Raw genomic sequence first — 9,887 nt, 5'->3', positions numbered from 1 at the left:
GAGAAGAAAAAGAAAAGCTCAACAGCGTGACTCTAATAAACCTGAGAGGATGCACCCTATTTGAATTTCTATCAATATACTTATTAATACCAGTTTAATTCACTGGTATTACTGCCTCTGAAGGCGTCTTTTTAAGCTTCAAGTCTATTTTTTTTTACCCATATATCCTGCAGCTGGAAGCCCCTAAAACAGCAGGACTGACAAAGTCTGACAAACTCCATCACAGTGTAGCTTAAGACAAGCTCAGCATTGATTTATTATTATTTTTGGGCAACTAACATTCAAAAAAGTATCATTCTTCTCTATAATAATAATCACTTATTCCCACGTTCTATAGTGAACACAACCCCTTCACAGTGGAGAAGAAGAGTTTCAGAGACCTCTATGATCCGGCCCATTCAGATCTCTTCAGACACTTTCAGATCTGTCACTTTGTGGCCTCCATACCGTCGTAGGAAAGGCCTCCCATGTAAGACATTATGTGGAAAAACAACCAGAAACACATCCAACTCAGAGAGAACTGATCTCTGATGTTTACTATCAGATTACGACTGAAATAAAACTAAATGAGGAAGTGAATTGAGGATGGATTTAACAGAGGATTGGTGGGTAGGTGCACTGCATAGGGTAAATACCTCAACATCTTGCCCCAGACTTATAGTCTTATTCAGTTTAAAGTTGTCCATACAGTAGGATGCATGTTAGTAAAAACGGGTTAGTAAAATATCCTTATATCCTTCCTATGGTGATATGTTCTGATACTAAAGTTCTAGAGATCAAGGTACAACCACGCCCTCTTCTGGCAGGTTTTGTGTGTGTGATTTGTTTAATATGACAAAATGGAAATATTGTACCTTTACAAGATTTTGTATACCACCATCTAATACCCCCAATAAAATGTGTAAAACATAATAATAATAAGCTCAGTATAACTATTTCCTAACAAGTAAGGTAAAGTAAAGCATGACACATGTAAAATGTTCTAAGAAGGCCAAACTTAGTGCTAACTGACAGAAAAGTGAATCACTGGTCTTTATCAGGTTTATAGATGGCCAGGGTCCGGGCCGACGGGTCGGTAGCGTTGGTCCAGCGTGGCATCCAGAAATGGGAGAGCCAGGTAGCGCGGCCTGGGTACTGCTTCTCAAACACCTGTCTGAAATAGTAGGCCTCTTTGGTGCACGGAGGGAAGTGAGGGAACGTCTTGTGAGCCTTCTCCAGCTGGTCGTCGTTCACCTGATGAGAGAAAGGAAGCAGGTCAGACACGGTGAGACTAGAGAGGCGATTCTGTGTGTAATAAACACCAGGTGTTGGTCAGGAGAGAGCTTTTGCTTTGGTACACGTACCTGAAGACTAAGACTAAATCTAAAATAGCTGCTAAAATGAACAGTGATTTAAACTGAACTAAACTTTGGTACATGTCTTGGTCCTACAGTAACACTTACTATAGACTCCAGGTGCTCCTGCAGGCAGATGTACCAGGACTTCTTCATCGACGTCATGCCGTCACTGAAGGCCTCTTTGCGCCTCCACAGGATCTCATCCGGGATCAGGTTGAGATCTTTGAAGGAGTCCCTCAGAAGATGCTTCTCCACTCCGTGCTGCTTAGACAGGACGACACTGTTATTACAAAGCCACACTGGAAAAGAACACTGCTGCAAAGATCGCCTCTTGTTTCTGGACGGTCAGATAAACGCTCGTCTGTGTGCTGGACAGATTAACTGACCTTAGGAATCCTCATCTCCTCAGGCAGAGACAGGTAGTACGCTGTGAATCTGTGGTCCAGGAAAGGCACTCTGAGCTCCAGACTGAAAGATAGAAAGGAACGTCAGATGAGTTGAGACGATGGAATAAAAAATGACAGTCCATAATTAATCAAATGAAGAGGCGGAATGATTGTAGGACATAAAACTGAACTGCCAGCCGCAGCGAGCCGAAATGAAAAAGTAGAAAACAGTGGAGGGTCGGCGTGGATACGACCTGAACCCTCACATGTTAAATCCAAAGACACTTTGGGTTTCACACACTGACAGAAAGAGCAGAGCTAGACATCACGGCTAAGCTGCATGCTAACTCCGTCACGGACAGGAAACGTTATCATATCGCGGTAACGTGGCGGTGGAGCCGGCTGTCGCTCTCGTTTCCGTGGTCAAATGGGCCGACGCTACGACTGTAGAGCACCCAGATACTGACATTTATGTTCTCTGCATTGAAACGGCCCCGATGGAGCTGACCATGGATGGATAAAGAGAACGGAGCTGACGGGAGAGCTAGAGACCACCTTGGAGAAGTTACAGGAAGTAGACACGTGGGGCTACGTCCGCTTTTCAAAATAAGGTGTTAACAAAGGGAACTGTATATACTAAATACATCTATGGAAATAAGATTGATGGATTATATTCACCAGAAGTATAAAACATTACATGTGCCTTATTTTGGGGGTTTTTGGGTTGCTGGAAAAAATGTAATAAATACTTCCTGACAGTGATTCTGATATATTTAACATCGCTGACTACATGCATGCTGAAAATCAAACATTCTTACTGTATAAATTTAGAGATGTTCCAAAGTAAAAGTCCCTAGAAATATATGATTCAACTTTTCCCCCGTGGTCGAGTGTTAAAGAAGTTAACAATAAATCGTAATGTCGAATCGCAATACTTAAAAATCACAATATATATTGAATCAGCACCCACGTATGGTGATAGTATAGAATCAGGAGATTGTCTCGACCCTAAGGTCCAGTGCTCTGAGTTACCGCAGTTCATCATCGGGTACTTTCATTTTTAATTCACTTACTTATATAAAAAACGATATTATTGGCTTTGATGGCTTTAATTACTGCAGATATGTAGCCCCATTATTAAAGATTAATTAATCACATTCTGCTCTAAATTATAATGCATTATTCATTTTTGCCATCGATGTTGCTGTTGGACAATTTGTCTTCCGACAGTGTGATGTTGTATGTGGAGGTGCTCCCGGCCTGAATCCTTTAGTGATGAAGTGTTACCCGTGTGCAGCAGTGGGGTTAGTGGAAGGTGTTACCCGTGTGCAGCAGTGGTGGTTAGTGGAAGGTGTTACCCGTGTGCAGCAGTGGGGTTAGTGGAAGGTGTTACCCGTGTGCAGCAGTGGTGGTTAGTGGAAGGGGTTACCCGTGTGCAGCAGTGGTGGTTAGTGGAAGGTGTTACCCGTGTGCAGCAGTGGTGGTTAGTGGAAGGGTTTACCCGTGTGCAGCAGTGGTGGTTAGTGGAAGGTGTTACCCGTGTGCAGCAGTGGGGTTAGTGGAAGGTGTTACCCGTGTGCAGCAGTGGTGGTTAGTGGAAGGGTTTACCCGTGTGCAGCAGTGGTGGTTAGTGGAAGGTGTTACCCGTGTGCAGCAGTGGTGGTTAGTGGAAGGGTTTACCCGTGTGCAGCAGTGGTGGTTAGTGGAAGGGGTTACCTGTGTGCAGCAGTGGTGGTTAGTGGAAGGGTTTACCCGTGTGCAGCAGTGGTGGTTAGTGGAAGGGGTTACCCGTGTGCAGCAGTGGTGGTTAGTGGAAGGGTTTACCCGTGTGCAGCAGTGGTGGTTAGTGGAAGGTGTTACCCGTGTGCAGCAGTGGTGGTTAGTGGAAGGGTTTACCCGTGTGCAGCAGTGGTGCGATCGGCACGGAGGACATCGAACAGGTAGAGTTCCTTCATCAGTCGAACACTGTCCTCTGCAGCTGCTTTGGGGTTTGGGGCCTGGAGGAGGAACACGACTGTTAGCAGCAGCTACAATACATCACTTGTCAAACATGCACATTATTCTCATGGCAATTTAACATGTTAGCGGGACAGTTAAGCATTGAGACTGAGACCTTTATAGGCGGACCAGAGTTCGGTTGTTCAAATGAGCTTTCACACCGGCCCAAACGAACCGTAGGCTACTAACCAGGCAAATGGACCTGGGTTTGTTTTAACCGAACCAAACAGGTTATGTGTGAACGCAGCCTTAGCGACCTGTTTCTCTAGCAGCGGGAGTGAATGAAGAGAGGAAAAAAAGCATAATAATAAACACGGGAGCAGTTGATGATGATCTCCTCCTTTAGTTGGTCATATAGCACGGCTAGTTAGAAATACAACCCAGAGTTTTACCAAAGTTCAGTATCGCTTTAACTGTAATTAGAGGTTAATGGAGAAACCAGAAATGTATCCAGCGATATCTCTGAATGAAAAGAGAAACACACTGGTGGAAAGCTGAAGATCTCACCGTTCTAACGGTGTATTGGTCGTCATTCTATCATGAAGGCGAGGGGGTGAAGTTTGACCCTGAATTGACCGTGCTCTTTTCATTTGTTTTTTGTCAGGTTAAAAGCCTGTGATCTTTTGAGATCTGATCTAATCAGCTTCAGTACACCTTGGAAATCATCAAGAGTCATAAAATCTGTTTTCTGCAACATTTTTGGAATATTTAGCGCCAATTTGGCAACTGTCCTGACCAAGTTTTTACATTTTTCTTGCCACACTCAAGGCGCCTGAAGGAGGGTTTGTACATGGGCGTAAGACATACACTGTTATGATATGATGCACCAAGGAGAGGCGTGGACAGGGACTTATAAGCACCGCTCACTGAACCATTACACAGGTCTATCGTTGTTTTTTTTCTGTGGTGGCACAAGACACATATTGTTCATACAAAATGGGAGTTGTGAAATGAGTTTTCATGGTTTATGTACCACAGATCCTCCTCCTTATTGTAATGTAGCACCTTGATCATATTACACCTAATTATGCTGGAATGTTTTTATTTGTACTAATTATATGAATATACTACGATATATTGTTATCTACTAAATATTACCAAATGATTGCTGTGCAAAAATGTTTCCTTTTGCAAAAAAACATTGAATGAAATCCTTTCATTCAGATTCAGAAGTAGTGAGTAGCAGGTTTCTGGGGTTACTTGCCTTGTGGAAGTAAATGTATCCCTGAGTCAACTCATCAGAGCCCTCTCCAGAGAAGATCACCACACTGTCCGACTTCTCCTTGATGTACTTTGAAACCAGATACATCCCTGCAGCGGAAGAAACACAAAGAAGTGTGAACACTAAAACAAAGAAACGACACAAAGAGATGGCAAACTAAATTATCAGAATTATAAAATAAAGTCCCAAATATTCTAACAGTGCATACAGGAGCTTTTGACAGATGGCTATAGTTACAGTGGATGATCTGAACAGCCTTGATGATTGATTATCATTGAAACATGTAATTTGGTCTCACACCACTAACAGATGTTCTTCTCCTGTGGAGCATCTTTCTGTACCAAAACTGTTAAAATAACAAATGACCACATTAAGAAAACATTCAGTCACATCTTTAAATAAAATAATGAGAGCAAAATATTCAATATAAAAATATGAATTACTAAATTAATTCATATTTAAAGCCGCTGGTAGAAATGGAGCAGATATGATTAAATGATCCAACAGATGATTAAACGGTCGCTATATCGTGACAGTAGTACATGAGACAGGTAATCTGAAAAACATCATGTCCCTCTGTGTCCTCCGGTGTTCCTAACGGCATCTGCTAGATTTCACAGACCGGAGGAAAACAAGCAGTCAGAGCTGATCTGGAGTCTGCCGTCCAGCCTCCGTCTATGAGAGCCGGCTGTCAATCACTCTGAACTCCGACCAAACGGTCAAACTAGGGATGCACCGATACCACTGTCCTCAGTGCGCCCCAACCGTGTTGTGCCCCGAGGGCGGGGCTTGGCCCACGTAAAAGGCGTCAGGGGTCTGCGGTGATGTCTGCAACCCACCCGATCCGTCTTGAAACACGGACCAAGGAGACTAACGCACGCGTGAGTCAGACGGTGCAAGCAAAACCCTGTGGCGTAATGAAAGTGAGGGCCAGCGCGCGCCGGCTGAGGTGGGATCCCGGCCCCGCGGGGTTGGGCGCACCACTGGCCCGTCTCGTCCGCACCGTCGGGAAGATGGAGCGTGAGCGCGTGCGATAGGACCCGAAAGATGCTGATGAAAGGTTAACGCCACGCTGCTGTAAAGTGGTATCGGTGCCGTTGTATTGGAGCCGTTTTGCGAGTACGAGTACATGAGCACAGTATCGGACCTGATACCCGATACCCGATACTGGTATCGGTGCATCCCTAGGTCAAACTAGGCAGCGCTGATCAAATATTGATGAATATTCTGTTACTGTAATGCCTATTTCTCTCCTCAACATGATGTTGTAGTGCCGGGTTGTGGCACACTAAATGTCCCATATGTGGCCTCCGTTGACCTCTTTCACTATTTAACTAAATCTCACTGGAGTCCACTGTGATTCAAACGGGCCGATCGGGAGGGAAAGGAATGCAGCGATGCAGCAGGCACTTTCTTTGTCACAACAATCAGCAGAAATGTGAGGCGACCTTTCAGAGGTGGTGAAAATGGCCAGATGGACGAAAGCTGTGAACTCCTGACTAATGAAATGCCTCGTTGGGCGAGCTCAATCAGTGGCCGTTGCAGATTTAAATCCACTGTGTAATAATAATGCAGATTTTGCTCATTACAGCTAATACAAAAGTATATTAAATTTCTTTAATTGGCTTAACTGAGGTTTTGCATATGTGTATTACAAGTATACAAAGCCATGTTACAACCTACATCTAAACATGCTACACCCCCCCACTCACCAACAGAGGCCCGTATGGTGGTGATGTCATAGGTCTCCAGGTGATAGATGACTTCCTCTATAGCTTGGATGCCTTCTTCTACACTGAAGTTCACCTCGTGGTGTTCGCTACCGATGTGAGCTGCAACCTGAAGAACGGAAAACCACAAACTGACTAAAGATCACACTTCATGTTTATCTTAACAAGAACTAACCGCAAACACTTCATATGACTTTAACAGGGAAAGCACTGTGTGAAAGCCTTCTCTCAGGAGAACTGACCTTACGAGCAGCTATGATGTCCGGACTGTCCTCTGACCCGATTGAAAATGTCTGGATGGGATACTGCAGCTTCTCCTCCTTGGCCAGCTTCACCAGTGTAGCGGCAACCAAACTGGAGTCCAGACCACCTGAAGAATAGATAACATGAATCATCAACCCCGATCTCATCCTCTGAACTGCACGATGGTAAAACAGGAAGGCAGGCGAAAGGTTCGTTCTTCAATAGTCGGAGTAAATGAGAATAGTCGGAGCTGTTTGAGTACATAGAAGGCAGAATTTTAAATGACCTGACAGAAGACATCCAATTCTCCTGTGAGCCATGAGACGTTTCCTCACAGCGTTCTCAAACAGGGTTCTGATGTTGCTTTTCACCGTTTCCTCGTCGAAACCTGCGGAGACATCGGTTTTACAAATCTCATTCAAAAAAAGTTCCATACAAAATGCATACCAAATGACATAATTAATGATCAATGAAGGGTTTACTTGTGGGCAGTCTCTCCACAGAGTCGTAGTTGGCGTGAGCAGGCTCTTTGGTGCAGCAGTGAAACTGCTCCATCTGAATGGACTGCACTTTGCCATTCTGCTTCAAATCAAAGACCTCAAAGTGCCCGGGGAGAAGGGGAACTATGTCGGCAGGGGTAGCCGTTGCATGGGTGATGTCTGTAAGACCTGTGATCAGAATAACAACAAGTTAAGCAATGCTAAAAAAACAAACTGTAAAACATTTCTCACGAGTATAAAAGAGCCAGATTAGGAGGGAGGGGTGATAAACTATCCCGTTACCTTTGGCTTCTGAGCAGACTGCAAGAAATCCATCGTCTGCAAGGAATTTGAACAGAGGACGGACACCGTACGTGTCTCTTCCCAGAAAGACTTTTCTGTTGGAGGTGTCCAGCAGAATAAAAGCAAAGACACCGTCCAGGAGCGAAGTCATCTTCTGGATGCCGAAGCGGTCGTACAGATGGAGCAAAATCTCACCATCCACTTTAGTCTGGTGATCAAAGTCAAACTGCTTCCTCAGCTGAAAGAAAACACACAGACATCACAGGTCATTTTAGGTTTCCTGGTTGCTTTGTATTAAAGTTCATACCTCTGTATCACTCACAGAACACTGGATGAACACTGGTTCTCTCTGTACCGGAGTGTCACAGATTACAAGAGCTGATTTTCCCAAATTTGCCTTTGATGCAATGGAACCTTTTATTTACAATTAAAGTTACAAAACAGAACTAGAATGGCACTCGGAGAGCGCAGACCTCCGCCAACCTGTCCGAGTACGATTGCCCCTCTTCTCCGTGCAGCTTGCGCCATCAACCACATGTATTTTTGTTTATGTTGAGATCAGCATCATGAAAGCGTCATCAGTTACACTGTGCATGTCTTAAAGCCCGTGGTGTTAATGCACAGGCTGAGCGGAGTTATAAAATAAATTCCTGAATCCGGATCGCCACCAAAATCAAATGGATTGTTCAAAAACGTTCATTCAAATCCATTGCAGACTTTTGGAGTTATCCTCTAAACGGACAAACCAACAAACAAACCAACGCTGGTGAAAACATAACCTCCTTCCTCGGCCTTCGGCCTTGGCGGAGGTAACAAAGAGATTGTGCATGTCCACGTAGGATATTCAGAATAAGAGTTTCCCAAACCGCCACTAACACCAACGGTTTCAGAGAAGCAGCGAGCGCGTCTTACCGTTTGATGGTTGTAAATCTCTCCGTTGTAGCAGAGCCACAAGAAAGGAAACTTCTTGATGCGTAAGGGTTGCATCCCATACAGCTGGTCCACGATAGCCAACCGGTGGAAGCCAAAGCAGCAGTTGGTGAAGCCGTTAACGTTCTCAAAGCGGAAGGCGTCGGGGCCCCTGTGAGCGATCTTCATGGCGCTGGTGCACTGAACAGCCAGACACTCACCGCTGCCAAACAAAGCCCAGATACCACACATTTTACAGCTGTGGAAGAGGGATAGAAAAAAAGACAGACAGACACTGTTGATTAATGTGCAGTTTATAACTATACAATGAAAATACTAATAATCTGAAATGTTAAATACAAACTAAACGAAGTACAGAACTAAGAGCTGTTTGTTTTTATTGTTTGTGGGAAAAAAATAACGCAGTGTTTCCTAATCTGTTTGAAAGTTTCTGTTTGGAATTTCCTATAATTACTGTAAACCAAATTAGAAATTAGTACTGACAGCTAGCGTTTTAAAACGGGTACTGAAGTCTCAATTCAAAGCATTGGATCCGTGGCCGGTCTGCAAGCCGTGACAACAGCGTGACTGCTGTGACCGAGCCATGTGACGCTACTGTGCCTGCTCCGTGGGGCCCAATGGATGATCCGGGTACTTTATCACTCGGAAGTCGAGCCATTTTGGCTTCAGGCGCCACTGAGCAACTTTCATAGGAATGAACGGGGCCCCGCCTAGTTCTCTTAATACATCCATGGATCACACCGGCCAAAACAACAAACAGAAGTTCCAGACAGGAATGGAAATGTGTATGTATTCATGTATTCATGTATAGAAGCATGTTTCCTTAATGTCTGATGACATGTCATGATAATTATTTAGATTTATAACATAATTGGTCCTCTAAGATGTATTCACTCCAGACACACTAACACCAAAGAGCAGTTACATGAGGAGTTAATGTGCCAGAAGGTGTTGAATAGTTTGGTTGTTTCACCTGCGGTGAGGAGAATAACAGAGGATCACATTACACATAGAAAGAGCAAACTGTCCTCCTTCTGGCTGTTTGGTGGAGGATTCATTTCCCACCCCAAACCTGAACCAGCACTGAAGATGTTCCCAGCCTGTCTGACGTCCGAGGAGAGTAAAGAACTGGGAATATTGCTCACACACAGCGTTAAGTCCTCCTGTGAGAGAGTCCTAAATGATGCACCAATATTGTGGATTTTCACATTATAACTCTCAGGGGCACCTGGCACCCGACCTGCAAGAAATGTTCCTGA

At 44.4% G+C, this 9,887-nt stretch overlaps 1 protein-coding gene across 1 annotated transcript in view; it reads right to left on the bottom strand.

Moving 5' to 3' along the window:
- Positions 1-240: 240 nt before the first annotated feature.
- The window catches only part of asns (asparagine synthetase), a 10,872-nt gene continuing 1,225 nt past the window's right edge, over positions 241-9,887 (bottom strand). Inside the window, exons 2-12 of the mRNA XM_037794651.1 lie at positions 8,611-8,866; positions 7,699-7,936; positions 7,399-7,584; positions 7,203-7,304; positions 6,916-7,043; positions 6,656-6,782; positions 4,926-5,032; positions 3,620-3,720; positions 1,724-1,805; positions 1,443-1,598; positions 241-1,233 (exon numbers count right to left, since the gene is read on the bottom strand). Of these exons, the coding sequence (XP_037650579.1) occupies positions 1,024-1,233; positions 1,443-1,598; positions 1,724-1,805; positions 3,620-3,720; positions 4,926-5,032; positions 6,656-6,782; positions 6,916-7,043; positions 7,203-7,304; positions 7,399-7,584; positions 7,699-7,936; positions 8,611-8,859 (1,686 nt within the window). The 5' untranslated portion in view covers positions 8,860-8,866 and the 3' untranslated portion in view covers positions 241-1,023. The remainder of the gene's footprint in view (positions 1,234-1,442; positions 1,599-1,723; positions 1,806-3,619; positions 3,721-4,925; positions 5,033-6,655; positions 6,783-6,915; positions 7,044-7,202; positions 7,305-7,398; positions 7,585-7,698; positions 7,937-8,610; positions 8,867-9,887) is intronic.

Source organism: Sebastes umbrosus, chromosome 15, assembly GCF_015220745.1.
Source record: "Sebastes umbrosus isolate fSebUmb1 chromosome 15, fSebUmb1.pri, whole genome shotgun sequence".
In the NCBI taxonomy this organism is placed as follows: domain Eukaryota; kingdom Metazoa; phylum Chordata; class Actinopteri; order Perciformes; family Sebastidae; genus Sebastes; species Sebastes umbrosus.
The sequence above is the reverse complement of the archived record's forward strand: the minus strand, read 5'-3'. Positions and strand labels throughout refer to the sequence as shown.